At 32.1% G+C, this 19,793-nt stretch overlaps 3 protein-coding genes and 1 long non-coding RNA gene across 4 annotated transcripts; 2 read left to right on the forward strand and 2 right to left on the reverse strand.

Moving 5' to 3' along the window:
* The first annotated feature begins 681 nt into the window (after positions 1 to 681).
* Positions 682 to 7,001, forward strand: LOC106759254. Its single transcript, XM_014642336.2, has 8 exons — positions 682 to 1,516; positions 2,424 to 2,515; positions 2,632 to 3,329; positions 3,987 to 4,057; positions 4,747 to 4,836; positions 4,953 to 5,147; positions 5,617 to 5,779; positions 6,347 to 7,001. The coding sequence occupies exons 1-8, from the start codon at positions 1,148 to 1,150 to the stop codon at positions 6,508 to 6,510; spliced, it is 1,842 nt and encodes a 613-aa protein (XP_014497822.1). The 5' UTR covers positions 682 to 1,147; the 3' UTR covers positions 6,511 to 7,001.
* A 1,312-nt stretch (positions 7,002 to 8,313) lies between these two features.
* On the reverse strand, positions 8,314 to 10,555 carry LOC106758685 (monothiol glutaredoxin-S14, chloroplastic). Its single transcript, XM_014641641.2, has 3 exons — positions 10,261 to 10,555; positions 9,209 to 9,478; positions 8,314 to 8,628 (listed from the first exon to the last, which is right to left on the reverse strand). The coding sequence occupies exons 1-3, from the start codon at positions 10,463 to 10,465 to the stop codon at positions 8,573 to 8,575; spliced, it is 531 nt and encodes a 176-aa protein (XP_014497127.1). The 5' UTR covers positions 10,466 to 10,555; the 3' UTR covers positions 8,314 to 8,572.
* A 2,269-nt stretch (positions 10,556 to 12,824) lies between these two features.
* On the reverse strand, positions 12,825 to 16,878 carry LOC106758700 (flavin mononucleotide hydrolase 1, chloroplatic). The gene is made up of 6 exons (XM_014641659.2): positions 16,445 to 16,878; positions 15,677 to 15,728; positions 14,379 to 14,493; positions 14,233 to 14,303; positions 13,934 to 14,021; positions 12,825 to 13,205 (listed from the first exon to the last, which is right to left on the reverse strand). The coding sequence occupies exons 1-6, from the start codon at positions 16,754 to 16,756 to the stop codon at positions 13,085 to 13,087; spliced, it is 759 nt and encodes a 252-aa protein (XP_014497145.1). The 5' UTR covers positions 16,757 to 16,878; the 3' UTR covers positions 12,825 to 13,084.
* Positions 16,879 to 17,941: 1,063 nt separating this feature from the next.
* On the forward strand, positions 17,942 to 18,671 carry LOC106759131. Its single transcript, XR_001375597.2, has 3 exons — positions 17,942 to 17,986; positions 18,181 to 18,206; positions 18,285 to 18,671. It is a non-coding gene; the product is annotated as an uncharacterized LOC106759131 (long non-coding RNA).
* The last annotated feature ends 1,122 nt before the right edge of the window (positions 18,672 to 19,793 follow it).

The following is a 19,793-nucleotide window of genomic DNA, read 5'->3' on the forward strand; positions in this document are numbered from 1 at the left end:
AGAAGATAACGTTAAAAGCTCTTCAAAAGTTGCGACAAACTTTTGTAAAATAAAAATGGAATCATGTTGAATTTTTGTATGATCACTTATTTTATGTCATATTAAAAGAACTACTCCTATGAAAATTTTAGAAAATAAAATATACTCACAATTATTAATTAACAATAACGGTAATAAAATAAAATACATATATAACAAAATTTAATTAAACTACAATTCTAAATACTGAATTTTGTAACTAATAGTTATTTATAACATTAATTATTTAAGTTGCAATTTTCCCACTTTAAAAATTAAATATAAAATGTTATATTTATTTTTTAATCACCATACCTCCCTAGTCAACGATAAAACTAATATTCCATTTGAAATTTGATGTTTCTTTCTTGGAAGGACGTAGAATTTTATAGAACCTACCTTTCCTCTTTCTCATACCCAAATTTTAACTTTTATTTATTTTTATTGCCTTTTTCCTCAAACTAAATAAAATCACTATTCGATCAATTTTTTTTTCTTACCACATATTATGATTTAGTTGGATGCAAGAAAAATATAAATGTACTATTTTTTCACTTTTTAGTGAATGGAAATAAAAAGAGTTTAAAAAAATTCAATTTCCTTGCTTCATAACATTAATTCAACAGCTTTTTATTTAACTTTTATTGAAGTAAACACAAATTCAAATCAACTCATTCCAAAGAAAGTCCACAAACCAACACAAATCACACACATCATCTTCACCACGCCACGAACAACAACAAAACCAGCATTTATCTACGAAACAAAACCCAGATTAAAAGCAAACACCACAATAATAAATTCTTTTCTTCTCTCTCACTGAAACACATACCATACAAACTGCTTCATCTGGAAGAAACCAAAAAAAAAAACATTTTGTTTTATTTCTGTAACTCTGTTCCTCTGTATTTCTGCTCTGTTTTCCTCTGTCACGTTTTGTCTCATCTTTCCACTCTGTTCTTCTCCATCGCAATCCAACCATGAAACACGATTCGACCCATTTCACGTTTCCTCTCTCAACACGCCAAGTCTGCTGAACTCTTTTCGCATTTTCCTCTACTGGGTCACTCGAGGAATAGAGTAAAGAATAAAACTTTAACTTCGGTTGATCTGGGATTCTTCAGCTCCAATGGCGTCTTGCCCCGCGAATTCCGTCACCTATAACACCACCCTCTGCGCGTGCGCCCCCGGTCACGTGCTCCAGCGCGTGAGTAATACGTGCGTGCTCTTCGAGGGGAACTCCACCATCGCCACCGACTCCGGCGTCGACTACTACGCGCTCAGCTTGCCCAAGACGCTCTTCGCCTTCGACACCATCAAGAAGTTCACGCAGTCGCAGGCTGTGTTCTTGGAAGCCACGCTCATGATGCTCATCTCCTGGCTTCTTTTCTGCTTATTTCTGAGGTTCACGAAGCTCGGTGATGGAAGGAATGTTTGGTTCAACATCAGGTGGTGGATCAGTAGGATGGATATTTGCTTTGCCACCAGACACTGGCTGGTTAGTTTTNGTTTTTTTTTTTTTTTTTTTTCCGTTCTTTTGTTCTCTGGTTTTGTGAATTGTGGTTGTGGTTTGGCTTGCAATCCAATTTCATTCATAACTTTGTCCTTGTTTAAGGATAAAATTAAAATGCAGTGTTCAGAAATTTATGACATTGTTGTTAGAATTTAGAGTTTTGATTTGGTGAAATAGATTAAGGAATTTGTTAAGATTGGATAGTCAATCTTAAGGGATTTATTGATATTAATAATCTCTTACTAAATCCATAGGCTGATGTGTTAGTAATCAATGTCATTGGAAAAATTGCACTTGTTAGGATATTTTTGAAAAATAATGCAAAATTCTAATAAAATAACAAATTTTGGATGTACAACTAACGGAAGGACCTAATCTTAGCATTGAGCAAAATTGAGGCTAAAATAGCTCATTATAGAAGTATGGAAACCAAAATTGCTCTAATGTAGATCTTTATTAATTATACTAATTTTTAATACAAATGTTTATTAATTTTAATTTGTAAGTCTGATAGAAGAACAACCTGAAAAGGGCATCTTTAGTATTTTTTTAAAATAATTTTTTTCTTTTGTTTTTTAAGTTTCTTTTTGTTGGATTCAAGTTTTCTTCTTAGTTGCTGGCATGACAAAAAAAAAATTCTTATATATGGTTCATGTGTATATCTAACAATTTTGGGTTCAGCAGTTACGATTGCTTGCAGCTGTTACTGAATAATGAGCATTGCAGCAGAGGCATGCTTTGATAGCCATCTGACTGTTATATGTTTTCTAGTGCATGAGTTATTATCCTTTTGACACTATTTTATTGTACTTAACAATGGGATGTAAAATAATAGGCATATTGCTGTTTGTGTATGAAAAATGCTTTATGGGGTGCTGTTTTTTTCATGTAGGATGATCAGAAAGTGGTCACCAAACGCAAAACAGAACTTGGTGGTGCTTTCTCCATAGCAAGTTGGATACTATTTATTGGATTATTTGCTGCGTGAGTCTCCAATGCTTACTTCACCACATTTTCTGGATATCATACTGAAAATCTATTGTCTTCACCTTGTTCTCTTTGTTTGGTTATGTATCCATTTTGACTCAATCTTCTATCAGGTTGTTGTACCAGATCATATCAAAGAGATCAATTGAGGTGCACAATGTAAGAGCAACAAATGGACCGGAGTTAGCCTCTTTTATCAATGACATGGAGTTCAATATAACAACTGTGTCTAGTATGAGTTGTGCAAATCTAAGGAATCTGGGAAGTTTAGTTACTGGGAATCCTGGGTCTATTGACGAAAGAGTTGTTTCTCTGTCTACTTTAGCAAACTACACTTGTTACAACTCAAGCACAGGACCTACCCTTGTCATCAAGTGTAAAAACTGCAAGGTCCACCATGATCGTATGTATATTTCATGGCAGTTTGTTGATCTCCCCGACAATCCTGCCACTGCTGTTGGTTTTCAGTTCAAACTTACTTCAATGGATATTGCTAAGAAACATACGAGTTTTGTTAGTGGAACGCTAAAGAATGGAAGTGATTTTAATGATAGCCCGGTTACATTCAGAGGGAACATATCAAATATTTTGAAATTCAATTTGTTCCCTCGAATATACCATAATTTACATGACCTAAAGCTCATACAGCCTTTATTTCACGAGTTCCTCCCAGGTTCAGTTTCACGTAATACAAATGAACTACTAGTATCCCTTGAGAGTTCTGCTGATGGACTGATCAACACTACATTGTTTATCAATTTCCTCTCTGATTATGTTGTGGAAATCGATAGAGAGAATATTTTGGGTCCTGGTAAGTGTCTTTTGTGCTTGCTGTATATACAAGCTATATCTCTGCCATTATTCTATTTAGTTTTTGGCTTCCTTTCTCATCCTCTTTGTAGTGCCCAAATTGCACTTTTTTTTTATGTAACATTGATGTTTGTTTTATTGTTAGCTACTTTCTTCCGTTCCTTAGTGTCATCATCTGATTTGTTGTCGAGGTTCCAACTTCTCTAATTAACAAACTAGATACGATCAGCTGCTATACTGTCAAGTTCAACCACCGTATCCGTGAATAGTTAATTCCTTCAATTTGAAATGTCAATTCTAAAACAAGAATAACTATATCTGCAATCTGAATTATCGAATTATCAACTTCTCAAACTAATAAGCTCTATGCATAGTGCTGGTTTAGGCCTAATCAAGATTTGAAGATAAAAATGAGTAGGTTACTTGGAAATAATTAATATGTTGCATTGTTGTTCAAAAAACTGTGTCATGAATTAAGTATTTTGGAGATTATTAGAATCGAGAATGGATTGAGCAGCCTAAATCAACCAATGTCGTTACAAGAAGTACTTTGATCATAAAATGTGGGATCTTAGCAAAAACTATCTTTGCTAACCTGTTTGCAGCAATAACTTCTGTTGATTCACATTATTTATAATTCCATTGCTTTCGTGTGCAGTGAGCTTCCTTGCGGACCTTGGTGGCTTGTATTGTATTAGCATAGGCATCTTTTTCTACCTTTTGATACAGGTTTACTTCTTCCTTTCTTGATATTGAACAGTTATGATTCCTTCGTATTTCAAACGTTATGCTGTACATTTATGACTTGATATTTTATGATGTAGAATGTAGATCCAGGCTGTGACATTGAATTATGAATTCAACAACATAACATTGGCATTTGAAACTACCATAGTTGGTTATAGTTGGTGCCACTTATTAGGCTTTGTAGATAGCAGTTCTTTTTTTCAACATACATTAGTGTGTGATTTCTAATTCTTGGGGTGTATGGTAGGTAAAATTGCACATTTCAATGCAATTCAGATAGACTGTGCTTCTTATCATGTGATGAATTGCAAACAACTTTGAACTGTGCAATAAATGCCTTAATTGGTGTGATTCTGTCTTATCAATAAGTCAGTTTTTTCCTACTTCTTGTTCACCTATTCTCATTAAATAAATTGAAAAGCCAAATAAGCTTAGTTTGTTGAATGATAAAGAATTGAAGGAGAACTATTATTCTATTTTATTTTTCCTTTGGAAGGTTTACTTTTTACAATTCAAGTTATTATTTTCTTGAAGTGTATGAACATTCTATATGTTTTCTAACAGCGCTTCCCTGATATTTGATTGTTGTGGATTTTCACTGCTTGTAGCCTGATTACATCGTAGCTTCTTCGTACTTACATTCCATGTTTTCTAACCTTCTATTGAATTAGTGTGAGTATAGGATAAAGAAGCTCAGAAATGAAGATAGCATTTTGAGGAGAGTCAGAAATAGGCGTAAGGCTCAAGAGCATTGGGACAAAGTAATTTTTTTTCAACTTCTTCAAACATATTGCATATTTAACATTAATTTCCTTTTTCTCAATTTTTTCCATATTAGTTCTTGAGTTGTATTACTGATATTTCTTCTTTTAATCAGCTGAGGAAATATGTGATCTACACCTTTGGCTGTACTGCACTGGAGGACAAGTATAAGAGCACCGGAAAGGCAACAGATTGTGGTGGATGTATGTTGCATTCAGTTCGTGGTAGTGGTTCATCAAATAAGCGAAGGCTGAAAAGCAGAAGAGATTCCATAAGTTTGTACACGAAACCTAGTTTACCTTCCAACAAGGTAAAGCTTTTACATTGCACATCAGTGCACTTTAATTTCTAAAGTGGATCTTCTTTTTTGGTTTTTTGGTTTTTGAATGCTCATTATTATTGATGTCACCAGCATTTACGTGAGGGAACGTATCATGTGTAAGTAGTGGTTACCATGAGACAAGAGGAGTGAATCTTTCCCATTGCCATTGTTTAGTAATCAAGATTTTTATTAAGGTCTCATGAATTAGGGTTTAGGGTTTAGGGACTATTAAATGTCCATGTGAACTGTTTTAAGTAGTATCCAATTGCCAAAATATGTTGCTGCTGTCATCTCAGCTCATGGAAAGAATCCTCTCATTTCAAATGTCATTGATGTATGCTATATGCAGTCAAAGCTATGTAGTTAACATGATTGGCTTTTATCTAGTTTTCCTAAGAAGAAAGTGGTTGAACCTGATCATTTCATAATTTTCATATTTCGATGTTTTGTATTCCAGTCAGTGACATGCGAACCGCTTGGATCCACAAACGATTCAAAACTGCATTCTGAAAATATGGAAAAGCAGCAGAATGTTGGTCCATGCAAGGATCCCACACAATCTCAACCTCAAGAATCTTCTATTATTGATGGCAACCTGATTCCTCCTCCACCTTCACTAGGTACAAATTAATGAGTTCATAACAGCTCACTAATTATTTGGTGATATATCACTAATTCTCAACCTCAAGACTCAGTGATATATTTCTGCTGATTTCTACTTCACTAAGTTTCAAACATTGAAACCTAATCTAACCTCTACACTTTCTCACCATCATCAATGTCTTCCATGGTTTTCTGCCGCTAAAGTGCCAATGACTTTGGTTTTGCTACTCTTATAAGATCATGTGTAGCATGTAGACACAGTCTCCGCAGTTGTAACAAACCAATACATGGCGCACACATAAGATTAAAATAGTTATATTATTACATTATGCATAACTTACGTGTAGACCTATTTCAATCCTTAACATAAATGCAACATTTATGTGTTACAATTTTATATACAAATAGTTCAGCTGCTCTATATCCTTACAGTGTCAATTACCATCTGTTTTTTTATGAAGCTTGTTTCTACTGTTTGAACAGCTATTAATATTCTAATAGAACAGCTTCATTTTCTGAGTTTTGAAAATTGCTAGTGCTTTTACTACCTCTCATGTATTAACTTGTATCCAAATGTAATGCAGAATTTAAGGATGGCTCTCAAATGGACTTGACCGATATTCAGAAGAATCTAAAAAATTTATACGAGTATAATCTCATGCTAAGGGACAAATTATTAGCAACACAGTCTCTTCTCAATTCTTCCTCATCTAGCCACACTTCTTCAGTAAATAACAAGGAAACTTGAGTATCTTTGTAAACAGGAGTATTTGTCAATGCGTGTTGGTCAGATAGTTCCGCGATTTTTACAAGCATGGACGTTCTACAATGGAAGTTGATTCTTAATTGAAAACTGACCAAATGGGAGTAAAGATTGAGATATCTTTGCAAAATACAAATGGAAGGATGTGCTGCATGGACTCTGCAATTCTTGGCCAGATATCCCTTCCTACGTTTAAAGCTGCTAAGTGTGGACTATGGATTCTGATCCACCTTTGTGTGAGAAAAGGAGTTCTTCTTTCATGCTAATATTCATTTCACATAACCTTGTACAGCCATTGATTTGTTTTGTACACAGTAGAGTAGCATGGAACTTGTTCTTACAGTCATTATTGTTGTGAGAGTCCTTCAGAACATGGCTATTCTTGGCTTATTTCACGGATTTCATTTTTGCATGTTATGATAAATGGAATACTTCAAGAGAGATAATAATTCCTCGACCAACAGGGTCCAATACAAGTGGTGGATAGCTGAGGTTTTTAAATATGTTCTTAGTTAAATTTCTGGTCATGTATGTAGAAAAATTTTGCAGGCAAAATGACTTTATATTTCCAAAAGAATTAGTCTTTTATATTTAAAATTACTCGACAAAATTAAAGATAATCCAAAATTTATGTTCTAAAGATGGAGGATTTATTTTTAGCATAAATATCCGTTTTCTAATCATTATTTTAGTTTTGCTTTATTTGTCTTTTTTTAATTTATTGTACTTTAACAAATAGTAATATATTCTGTAGGCATATGAGAATATTTGAGTTTGAAATGGATTTCATCCATAAGAAGTATAGAAAATGAGATTTAGAATGTATTCCATTGATACCCAAAAACGTAATGTAGGAAAAATAGTGCACAAGAGGAGTTGTTTTGAATGAAAGTACTTACACCAGAGAAATTGTTACAAGTATATTAATTCAAAATAACAATTTGAATTCAAATTAATATTAATTAAATAATAACTTAATGGCAAACACTTTGAAAATGAGTATGATAATAGTTCTACATGGTTCCTCACGAGTGTTATTTTCCATATTCATGACATTCTATTGTTTTTGGTATCCATAGAACAAGCTATGACAACCAAAAAGAATGTTCCATTTATTGATTGGAAGGGACAGGCAGACACAGCTGTTTGTAGGCCAACAAAGAATCAAAATTACATTGAGTGATAACGTTAATTTCAATAACATAGTGTATTTTTTCAAGCATTATTCTATATAATCTTTTGGTTTACCTAAGATAATTCCCATGTTGTCAGCATTAGCTTCCAAATGAAGAAACATGACTTTTAGAAGCATGTCGCTTCATTTGAGGTTTCTACTTTCCCCTTACCTTATCATAAATAAATGATGAAAGCATAGAAATATGTCTTCATTGTGTAGTCCTTGATGCTTTTTCATGTGTGACGATGCATCCTCAGTTCATATGTTTGGAAAAGCAAATACTAACGCCTGACACAAGGTTAAGAAATTAAAAAAAAAAATATATATATATATATATATATATATATAATATTTTTCTACAATTATTAAGTGTTTTGTATCATTTTCAACTTTAAAAAAACTTAGCTCCTTATGGTTTTCATGACCCACCCCATCAACCCTGTTCTGAGGGATTTAAACATACTTGGATCGAAATAATTAGACCTGATAAAATATGCTAAGACTAATATTAGATCAACATGTTGAATTTATCCAAATTTAATACCAATATTTTCATGTCATACTATGATTTGTAAAAAGATGTTTACAAGATACGACAGGTAGCAGAAACATGTCAGTTTAGAATAGTTTACTCAATAGATTTGCAGTAGCAACTAGTAAAACAATAAATAGTCTATTTAATGAGATATCATCAAATGAGTTATCTGCTTTATACTCAGATACTAGGATTTGTTTTGCAGTAATCATAACTGGCATTTGTGGACATGAGAAAACATTGGACAATTTACTTGGTCCATTATCACTGCTGAGCCACAGTAGAACTTAGGGAAGATTACAAACTTGGAAAGTCCTCTCATTCCTTCCATGGCTTCAAGATAACATTGCCTTTTCCAACAACTCCTGCAATTCCCCGTTCTTATATGCCTCTGCAGCCATACAAAAAAAAAAAGTGAGAAGAGGGCAAGTATTGCCTAGAAATCTACCGATGATGTAACAATATGGTTTGATCTAGATGAAAAGATAAAGCTAAAAACTGATTCTTAAGCAGTCAATTATAAAAGCAGGATAAATAGATGAAAGCTGGAGGACCTGTTCGAAAGCAAGAACTTTTGTTTCTTTCAACTATATTATAATCGATTGCAAGGAGCTAAGACATGTATGTATATGGTTAATAAAACATGTAAGAAATAAAGATTAATGTGCAGTGTACTCCAGCAATTTGTAGGCATCAATTTGGCAATAGATGATTATAAAACAATGTCTTTGTCACGGTATAATACAACTTTTATCATCATGGTACACATTTAAATCAATCAGTTCAGCTTTGGCATTTGTAATTTTTCACCTAAACCAGTCCCAATTATGTTTAAATCATTCCACTAGTGAGGCAATATCAAATTATAATAAGCATGAGAAAAACAAGGTAATGATGAGGCCATTACAGTTGCAGACAACGATGAGGAGAATTAACTGTTAAACTGAAAAGTTAAGTCACATATAACATACCAACAGTGATATCACAGCCACCAAAAAACTCTCCTTCTATGTACACTTGAGGAAAGGTAGGCCAACTGGAATACTCCTTCAGTCCTTGGCGTAACATGTCATTTTCAAGCACGTTTACGGTTTCAAAAGACACTTTTAGAGATTTCAATATTTGCACCACTGTGTTTGAGAACCCACACTGTGGAAAGTCCTTAGTTCCCTTCATAAACACAACTATTTTATTTGAAGCAATAACTGTATCCAAGGTAGACTTCAATTGAGGAGTCAACGCTAAAACAAACCAAAACCCAAAGTTAAAACTTATTATATAATTCAAGCTTCGGAAATCGTTAAAAAAATTATACAATTTCACAGTTGTAAACACATTTCTAAAGAGTCAGTTCGATTCATTTTTCACTTTTTGGTCCTAAAATTGTTTTAACACAATTTCACACACTATTCACTTATCTAACAATCAATTTCTGATCCATAATTGATTACGTTTTTCGAAAATAGTTTCCAAAACAAGCGTTTCAAAACCAAAAAAAGAAAACATAAGAAAGCAATTGTAAGTTGTTTTCTCATTTTTCTTCTTCTGTTTTCATCTTGTCCAACCTCTTCCTCAATTCCACACTCATATGTCTCTTTTACCACCCAGAACCAGCTGTCTATACAACCTAGTTGCATTTTGAAAACTAAAAGTAGTTCCCAAAAAAAGATACAAAGAGACCTATATGTTTCCGTGTTCTCCAATCAGAATTGGAGCATCTCCACATTTAGTACGCATACGGTCCAAACTTTTAGTGAACAAATTAATGAGATAAAACCCCAATTCTGATAGGAAAAATATATTAAAAAAATGGTGAAGTAACAGCACATCTCCAAAAGAATTGATATAGGGAAAATCTTTCATCATCCTTAATATCCCTGACTCATTGAATTGGAGCTATCCCAAAGGGGGATTACAACGAATTGTGAAAAGTTGAAGCTAGCAATTCATATGGGAACATTAAAGATTGAAACTTTAGCGCATTTAAACGAAAAGTAATGAAAGGGAAGAAGAGTAGTAGTACCAGAGGCGCATCGAATGGTTGTGGAAGCGCGTTTGATTTGGGGTTGGAAATGGAGGCTGTGGGTGAAAACAAGAGAAGGAGAGGGCCGAAGAGACAGTGTTGAGGTTGTTACTGTTACTCCTCCAACATGGGATTGGAACGATGACGATGATGTTCTTGAGTGCAACTGCGGTTGCAAGGTCAAAGGCTTTGCACAGTAAGACATGTTTGCTTCTCCTTCCAAACAAAAATCGCAACTCACCCACCACACTCTGCTCCAAATATCTACTCACTTCCACCACAACAATTCTATGTTTTCAATAATATCATATAATAATTAGACACCATAAACTCATAAATTATCGTTTTATCGATTTGATAGAGAACGTTTTGTTTCATTTTGGTTGTGTGAAAATATAGTTTGATGATGATATTTTAACAACTCTTTTTTAACAATTTTTAATAACTAGATACGTATTATAATTTTATTGGTCTGTTTGAATTTATTCTAAAAAAATATTTGAAATAGATTAATCACAAATACGCATTATCAAAAAACTGTCAAAAAAAAATTATTAAAAAGACTTTTTTCATAACTATAACTATTCAAATAACATTTTCAGTTTAGATTATTGTAAATGATACAAAATTTCTTTTTAATTCTTTCACAAAATGTTTATTATATTTTTATATATTGTACTATCCCTACAAAATATTTAAATACAAAAAATTGTTTCATTCATGAAACTATATCACGTTATTAATATAGTATGTTGATTTATCACAAATTTTTTTGCTTCTAAACATCATTCTAGATGTTTTTATTTCTTATTTATTATCTTGTTATAAAAATTTATCGTTTTTGTTATTATTTGTCTTATATTTTAGTTTTGTTAATTATATTATTACTATTTATTGACAGTATTTTGATGTTAAAGTTAATAAAAATTTGATGATTAAAGTAATTAATGTTTATTAAATGTAATTACTTATATTTTTATTTCAAATTTATATTTATAATTTTTGAAATAGATTTTGAATTAACACCAATTTAATTAATATCTAATTTTCAATAATAAGCCAATTAAGCTAATTAATGTTAATATAAATTTCTTGATAATTAATCAATTCGATCCATTTTAACTAAGTGTTGATATGGCACATTATTGAAAAGCTAGAGAAAGCACTCAAATGAAATAACATCGAAATAGTTATTAGGGACAACTATGTTGGGGTATTATGTTTGATCATCATGTTTGATTCTTTTTAGTACACTATAGTATTCTATTCTCATTAATAATTAATAATGCTTCTTTCAAAATCTTTTATACATATAGGTGACATTTAAATGAATTATTAATCATATGTATGTATGTGTTAAAGAGAAAGATATGTTATTAGTGAAAAAAAAAATGAACTTAACTATTTATTAAAAAAAAAAGAAAAATAATTTAGTCACTATCAAAAATTATTGAATAAATAAGTGTTAAATATGATTTTAGTTTTTAAATTTTGATATAAAATTATTTTTTTTTTCCAAAATTCAATAGATTTTAGTTCTAAACTCTAAAAATAAATAGACAGTCTTCTAAACTCAATTATATTAAGTCTTTTATATGTTAAATATGTTTTACTACGGTGTTTGAGATATTTATATTATTCGATATGTTTTAACTTAAATGTCAATATAAAATGTTATTTAACACCTAAAAATTTAATATAATTAGATTAAAAGAAAATTATATTTATTTATTTTTTAATTTTTAATAATCAAAATATATTAAAGTTTGAAACTATAATTAGCTTTAATTTTATATCTAAATTAAAAGACTATAAACATACTTAATTCAGTGACCAAATCTAAAGAAAGAATTAAGGATTTTTTTTTTTTTTACAAAAAAAGAGATACACAAAGAAAAATTTCTAAAGCTTGTGAATTTGATAGAAAAAAAAAAGTAACAATTTGCTTGTTTTGTATGAATCCAATATGGTTAAAATTGATTGTAAGACATATATGCAAAACCTAAAAACTCCATCGAAAAGTGAGTACTCATGATTTATATGTAGAAGGTGTTGGAAAGTGCAATTTAGTTGATGATTTTATTTTATGTTCAAAAAAGTCTTCATAGTTTTAACAAGGGCTTGATTTCTATTTTGAGACTTATATCTTTTTGTTTTTCTTTTAATTTTACATTTATTTAAATAAAATTCAAGTTATTGGTTTTAGTGAACAGTGAGATGGTCTTTATCTCCACTAATTTATAGAACAATTCTACTTTAATTTATGTGCTTATTTATAGAATAAAGTTCCATCTATGTTGTAGCATGGATGATTGATTGTAACATATCTCAATTAAGAAAATTATAAAATTAGTAAATGATAGCCTACTTAGAATAATGGATTTTTATGATTTGGAAACTATGTATATTACATTAAGGTAAGAAGAGTTCAAATATACTATAAATAATTTATATAATTATTTGTTGTCTAGACATAAATATACATTGTTTGAGATACTTTATCACTTACATAGATAATTCCTCTGTAGTATATATGTATCTCTGCTTAGTTTGTTCTCAAGTTGAGGTTTTGGATGTCTTTAAAGTTTTTAAAATTGAAATAGAGAAATAATATAAAACACAAATTAAGATTACAAGATCAAATTGAGGTGAAAAATGCTACTGTAGATAACAAAGCACTTAAGAAACCTTTTGATTTATTCAAAGGTTGACAAATATACATTTGGAAATACTTGTTATTTATAACTATTTGCTTCCACTTGCATATAATAAAATAAATCTAAAAATTAAATTGTAGTTAAGAAACTGAACATAAAAAGAACTGTCATTCTTCTTCTGTTGAAATGTCAATTCCCATCAATGACAGTTTTTCACACAGTAAATTGACATTCTTGAAATGTAGACCTCTGATGCCAACTTCAGTTGCAGCCTCCACATTTGTTTGCCTATGACAATAATCATAAAAATCAAGCATATTTTAAAATAAATTAGTTCAAGGTTTGCTGATTAACCAATTCAAATAAATCCAATTCTTTTAAACCACAGGCACCTTGTTTACAAAAACCATCTATTTTTGTGATTTTGTCACAGAACAGACCAATTATGGAAGAGTGCACTCTCTTCTTAAGCCTCAAATAAAAAAGTTCAAATATGTTTTTACTGTGCTTAAAAAAACTATTGTTACTCTCATATTTTAATCAGATTTTGAAATAGTCTATCACCAGATAGTAATATAATGACATGCATATAAGTTATAACCATGCCAATATACAGTGTGTTCTGAATTGATATATGACATGACATGACTTCAGGATGATAGGGACCATCTTATAACATTTTAAAATTTATGATGAACAAAATCAAGAAGAAAAAAATTAGAAGACTAAAATCACAGTGAATCACATTAAAAACATATTTAGTCCTTCAAAAAATCATTTTCATGGAAGATTAAAATAAAAAAGAAGACTGTGACCAGGGGAAAAAGAAATAATCTGCTGATGGGGTCATCAATGTCTGCTTCTTGAGAGGGAGAGAAATAATTTGATGCTAATCCCAAGATGCTAGCATTTGAAAACACTTGTATATAGAGACCTATATGAATGTATGAAGGTAAATTATGTGATACTGTGGTTTGATTTTGATAAGTGATCTAGTGTATAAAGAGAGTGGGAACCTGTCATCTACGAAAATACAATTTGTTGGATCAACATTAAGATGCCTCACAACTTCTTTATAGAATTCAGTATCAGGCTTCCTCTTTCCTGAAACACATTGAAAAAGGATGTATAATATATAAAACTTACAATGCAGCATAGTTTGAATGCATCCTTTAGCAACGAACAACAAAGCAAAATATGAAAAAGTAGAATCAAGACTTTGTTTTATTGCACTAGAATCTAGAAATTACTAAATGAAAAAGATTATCAATGTAAGAGGCACAAAAATAGAGAGGAAGAGAAATTGTGTGTATACCAAATGTGCATGAGCAAAATGTCCACGATAAATATGTTGATAGTTTTAACTTGTCTTCAATCAACTGGTACCTACAATACAAAACATTCAGTAATGAGCAATGAACACAAAAACACAGATCATAATAGAAAAAGCAAATGCATTACCATATAGGGTAGTTTGTAAAAGCATGCATCTCATAGTTGTTTTTCTTTAAGGAAAGAAGCAACGGTTCGATGCCTTCTATGTACGAATATCCACTTCTCATACAAGTTTTAAGGCCTGACAGAAAATTAGAAGCACACATGCAAGTCAATGTTCGGGCATCCAAACATTACACCAATTTCTACTAGAAAGTAAAATCATACAGGACAAGGGAGGCTAACAACAATCATATATATTGGGGGTTAAGTCATAAGACTAAAGAAGTACAAGAAAACTAGTATGGAATATATTGTGGATATTATCCATAGTGAAATTTAATCAAAAAAATTAAACTAGGAATCGGAAAAACAATTTAACCACAAGTTTAACAAAATAAAATCATGAGTCATTTCACAAATCAGAATGGAAACCATGCAATTAGCCAAAGATGATGTGCCTGGAGCGAGCAGATGAGTGTGAGTCCATTTGTCATAAGGGGAATAGAACAATCAAGTAGGATGTAGAGTGAGTGACAAAGTGAATTAGTGGCACTCCTTCAGTTAGACTTTTGTTTAACAATTTAATTTTGTTGAGTTTTCTATTCTTTTGTAAGAGAAAAGTAAAATCGAGAACAAAGACTGATGACTCGTTAGAATGGGCGACTTTTATCAGTGATCAAGAATCACACATCAAATTATATGAATCAATTTCTTGCTATATCATGATATTTGAATAATGAATCATGCTATTCTACCATCTATGGTTCATATAGTGAATCATGCTATCCTAACAGCTATAGTTCATGATATGAACCGTACTAATCTGCAGTAGTCTTTAAAGCAACCCAATATTGGCTTTGGTAGAACAAATAACAGACAGTCAAATCACCATGGAAATTGATGTAAGCAAAAAAATGTCTAGTATTGACAATTCACATAAAGATTCTTCTAACTTTCTCAGTCAGACTGTCACTGTAGACTAACTGCTCAGGCACCACCTCACTTTAGGATAAACATTAACTGTTACAATTTCCAGAAGGACCATAATAATCATTTATGGCAAAAAGTAACAAAAAAGCTAACACATAATACTGGGAGTAGACCACAAGGATGAAACATAGCCAATTGTCAACTCCTCTGTATCAGCTTGATCTTTAACTAAAAGTTCAAAAATAAGCCAGCTCTAACTTTCAAAGAAAAGAGAGAAACGGGGATTTTCAATGTATTAAAATGACACAGAAATATGCAGTATGATAACGTTATGTCTGCTTAATTCAAACATGATTAAGGTCTATTAGCAAAAAACTCTTAGACCAACCCACCTTCTAAATCAAAATCCCTTCCATCTTTAAAAAATTTTCTTGCCAGCTCCATCTGGAAGAAAATGACATAGATTGATAAGAAAACTGTTGTTGAAAGTAGACACTATCAAACCATTCTACGCAGAAATTCTAGTAAATTAGAAATTAATGAATTGCAGTACAAACAGTGTGGTCGGTTGGAGGAAAATAGAAAAAAGCGTAGCAGTTTTTATAGAGAAATGCTAGAAACATAATCCCAAATACACTCTTTGAACACACTCTCTGCTCAGACTGAAATTTATTGCATGTCTCAAGCTTGTGTTGATCTCAAGTCTAGTTTAACGAATCCCTTCTGATTTTATAGTTTAATAGAAAATTTAAGCATTAGATGTATGTTCTAGAGTGTGCATTGCAAACCCCTTTGTCTGCCTTTCTCTTTAACCAAAGCAGCAAGGGAACCTCAACTTCCCTCGTCCCTCTCCAGTGAAATCCTTGGCATCCCTTTCCCTACCTCGAATCATATACTGTAGAATTAGAAGATTCAAAATGACCCTATACCCAGACATGCCTACATATGTTGAGGAGAAGATAAAGCATATACAACGCATGAAATGACGTACACATGACAGAAAGCTTTGTAAACCCATCAAACACCCCGTGTGCCATTCAACTCAAAATCCAAACCCCAATTCAATTTCTATGAAAATATTAGACCTTTACATATAACAAGAAGCAGGGTCCATAATTCATACTTAGCAGCAATTAATTATCAGAGTTGGGTTTTTTTACCTCATCAATGAGACCCTTTTCGAACTCAATCCAAGCAGTTGGGTGCTTGATATCTATGAGCTCCTTTAAAGACATTCCGAAGAAGGCAGGGACATCTTGGTAGAAAGGGTCACGAACAAGGGTATCCATGATATCAAATAGCAGAACAGGAAGCTTCCTTTCATTGGTATTATTGGTGAATGCCATGGTAGTGACTGAATGTGATGATGAAGGTTTCAATCTGAATTTGAGACACAAACGTCTGGTGGGTCTTGTTTGGAAGAAACAACAGATAGAGAATGAGGGTACTCCAATTCCTCCCATTAACGCCATTTTTGTATCACTCTGTAATTCATTGCATGTTGCTTTCACCTTTTTTCTTCTCTTCAATATTCTCTCTGCTCTTCTTGGCCATTAAAAAATTTAATGTCTTCTCTTCAATACCCACAAACTATTTCAATACTCATTAAAAAATTTAATGTCTTCATATTATGACCAGCATGAAATCAAATATACAGTTTTTAAATAGTTATGAACGATATAATTATCATATGTGAATGTGATGTATTGTTGAAGCATGATTTATATGAAAATGCTTATATTCTAAATATATATAATAAGTATTTTTATTTCTTTTATCTCTTTACAATTTTTATTTTATTTTATTATTTAATCTTTTTTATTTTTTATTATTTTTATTATATTTGATTAATGTATAAATTTTATAAGAATTAATTTGCTATAAATTAATTATGTGTTTGTTGCAAGATGAGTTAAGATTAACTTTATCTTTCTATTTATTAACTATTATTTGAATAATATTGAAATTGATATAATTTAGAGTATTAATTTGATTGTGTTTTATCATATTTGTATAATATTATTTATTTTATTAATTCTTTAGCGTGTTTTAATAATTGATTTCTTGTTTTCCTAATAAAAAATATTGGATTGGTTTTTTGGGTAAGTTGTCACGTGCAAGATGGGCAATGGTGATTCAATGACTGACCATCACATCAACGGCTAAAAATGCATTTCATATTAGTTTTATCTTCAAGATAAAATGTTTGGTTGTAATTTTATTTGCATTATTTTTTCTCTTAGGAAAATGTTTCTTTGACACCCATATTTGACACAAATTTGACACCGTCCAGGTATCAAATTTCTATTGGGTGATTTTTTATATACTGAAACAATTTTTTTAATAAAGAGGCAGGGGTAGAAGTGGAATAATGAGTGTTTGAATATCATTTTGGAATTGGCGGTTTCATTTTCGTTTCACTTTTGCTGAGAACACTTTCGCCTTCTCTCCAACGTCTTCGTTCTTCGTCCACCACCATCTCCATTGCTGCGTTCTCTCTTCGTTCTTCGTCCACCACCATCTCCATTGCTGCATTCTCTCCGTTGCTCCGTTGAGAACACTTGCTGAGAACACTTTCGAACACTTTCGCCTTCTCTCCAACGTCTTCGTTCTTCGTCCACCACCATCTCCATTGTTGCGTTCTCTCCATTGCTCCNTTCCTTTCGTTTTATCTCAACCAGGGAAAGNCGATCATTGAGAAGGTAAGGCCGTAGTGTGGCATTGGGGTTTTTGGTTTGGCTGGTGGTCATGTTTCTTTGGTCATTTGCTGCCATTGTCGCTTTTTGGTGGTTTGGGTTTTTATAAATCATTTCGCTTCTCATTATAATGTGGGTGTTTAGGGGTTAATTTTATTTTTGTAAACCCTAACCAAGTATTGATATTTGACCTCTTTNAGTTGGAATGGCTTCCTCAATCCCAAATGTAAGATAAAGTTTGTTACTTTTATTTAGTTGGATAATTTGTTGTTAATATTAACAATGTTTTCTTTATGTGTTGTAGTGGAGGGTTCGTACTTGTTTGGATACATCTTATATCATTGCAATGAATCATTTGTTGAGAGAAGATCATGTTCTACGAATTTGTGAGACACCTTTCAGGTGGTGTGTGTACCTACGTGAAAAGGTGGACATAAACTGTGAGTTAATTAAGGTGATGGTATGTCGGTGGGCCGGGCATGTTAGCTTTAGGCTGAGTCATGAACTAGTTCCATTTACCGTTTTAGATGTTTTCATGACGACGGGTTTAGGTATAGGTGGTTTAGAAGTACCGTTTGATGAATGTATAGAAGGTTTGGTTGGAGAAATGTTTAACAGAAAAAGCACTTCTTTGAGTGACTTGGTTGAAGTGTTTAATGTGATTGTTGTAGACAAAAACACAGACATTGATGTTGTTTNTAGGTTGTATATATTTGTTTGTTTGGTTGTGTTTTTCTTTCCTAGAAAGTCTAAGGTAGTAGCTAACATGCCATCAAGAGTGTTAGATGACNTAGACAGCCTTTGTTTATACGATTGGGCTACCGGTGTCCATAAACACCTAGTTGATAATTTGAATAAAGGCATGAAAAAATTAATGGCTGGACAAATCCGCAGTTCGCTAAGTCTAAGTGGCAATCTTGCGGTATTGCAGGTAAAATTCGTTGTAGTTNTTNAAGTCAATTATATGAATTTTGTACATTGTGATATATGTGTTACTGAAGATTTTCATGATATTGTAGGCCTGGGCGGTGGAGAGATTTTCCCTTGATGGAAATCCAATTAATAGGGATTACCCTCGGATGCTCCGTTGGTTCTGGTATAAGGCACGNACATTTGAAATAATTGACGATATATTTCGGACTGCTGAAGTAAGTACTTCATTTAAGTTTGTTATAAATATTGATGATTTGAATGCTTTGACAAGTTAAATATTTTCATTTCAGGAGGTTCTGNTTGCAATCAGAAAGCGATATGTAACTGAATGGATCCTGGACGAGGAGAACATAAGATTAATGGATGCACTAGACGTCTTTGGAATGTTGTAGGCTAGTTGTTAAGTGTAGAAATGTAGATGGAGACAATTCAATTTTCTTGTTATGTACTTTGTATATGCAGACAGTTAACATCTTCTTATTCCAATAGGATTGTTTCAGANATTTGAAGACTCTGTACATATTTTTATTTGAATAAGAATAATGATTTCAAGAATGCTTATTAGCAATGTAGACAAGATTGTTGATTTATGTTTGATTTCCAGGTTGTTTGTAATGTGAAATGTATGAATGTTTCATAGGAATTAGGGTGTTTTGCAAGTGAAATTGAAGGTTGCATGTCTTGGTTGGGAAACNTTTTGTGGTACANTGGGTATTCCCAGGGTGATGAAATGAAAGTTGAAGTAATTGAAGTAATTGTTGCGGAAAAACCAGCACTGTAATCGTTTACACACACTTGTAATCGATTACGCGAAACATTTCTGGATTTTGGACATCCTGTTGCACTGAAAGGACCACCAGTGGTCAAGTGGGGGACCACA

This window comes from Vigna radiata, chromosome 4, assembly GCF_000741045.1.
Source record: "Vigna radiata var. radiata cultivar VC1973A chromosome 4, Vradiata_ver6, whole genome shotgun sequence".
Classification (NCBI taxonomy): domain Eukaryota; kingdom Viridiplantae; phylum Streptophyta; class Magnoliopsida; order Fabales; family Fabaceae; genus Vigna; species Vigna radiata.